This window comes from Acanthisitta chloris, unplaced genomic scaffold (genome assembly GCF_000695815.1).
Source record: "Acanthisitta chloris isolate BGI_N310 unplaced genomic scaffold, ASM69581v1 scaffold31218, whole genome shotgun sequence".
NCBI lineage: Eukaryota > Metazoa > Chordata > Aves > Passeriformes > Acanthisittidae > Acanthisitta > Acanthisitta chloris.
Window position 1 is genome coordinate 5880 of NW_008686958.1, and position 925 is coordinate 6804.

At 53.5% G+C, this 925-nt stretch overlaps 1 protein-coding gene across 1 annotated transcript in view; it reads right to left on the reverse strand.

Annotated features, from left to right (window-relative positions):
- Positions 1-809: 809 nt before the first annotated feature.
- Positions 810-925, reverse strand: part of PLK1 (polo-like kinase 1) — a gene marked incomplete at its 5' end in the record, with an annotated part of 4276 nt that continues 4160 nt past the window's right edge. Inside the window, 1 exon segment of the mRNA XM_009080403.1 lies at positions 810-923. Within this exon segment, the coding sequence (XP_009078651.1) occupies positions 810-923 (114 nt within the window).

The following is a 925-nucleotide window of genomic DNA, read 5'->3' on the forward strand; positions in this document are numbered from 1 at the left end:
TCACTGAGCTCCCACAAGAATTTGCTGCTGATTCTATAGTCACAGTTAGTAACCACATAGTAAATAGAGCCAAGCACTTGGGAAAGGTTCCCCAGTGCTGTAGAAGTAACAACTCGCCCACCTTTCCCTGCTCCTGCCAAGCATCTCCCAAAACAACTTAACCCCGTCCCCTCTTGCCCTCACCCTGTGCCAGTTGTCCTGTTGCTCTGTGGTAAATGGAGCTGAGTGAGAGACGAGCCCAGCCTGGTAGGACGATGGCTCTTGCCTGGAGGGAAAGCCTGACGTGCAAAGAGAACTCTGATGGGCTAGAGACTCTGGCAAACAACGTTTATTCAGGTTATGCAATATACAAAAGTTGAAGTTTCATGTAGTTTCAATATTAAAAGGCAGATCCCTCAGTCTCACCCCAGGCTTCTTCAATACCTCACCTGAGCCCTTCACAAGAGGAAACAAAGCCGAGCAGAGGCACAGCCACATATAGATACCTCACAGGACAGCTCTGCTCTCCAGAGCAGACCCGGGAGCCTCACACAGGAGGGCTGGGCTGGAGTCAGGCTGGTGGCTTCGGGAAGTTAGAAAAACAGACTAGGCAATTAAAAAATAAACTTTGTTAGGAGTGGGGAGCAAGAAACCTTTGGGCACCAGTCGGAGTGAACAACACCGTTCCACAGCACCAGGGGCCTCCTCGAGGCAAAGAGCCTGTATCCCGGACTGGGAGCCCAGCTGTGCCATGGGAGGGAAGCTCCCAGACCTCTTGCTCCACAGCTGGGGCAGCTTGGCACAGATGTTGAGTCCAGTGAGAACAAGATCTAAGCAGAGGGTTTTGCCCGGCCTGAGCCAGACTTGGAGCTGAGGAGCTTCTCCACCATGGAGCGTGCATAGCGCAGGCGGCTGGCCAGCTCCCGGCAGCAGCCGTGCTCCTCGA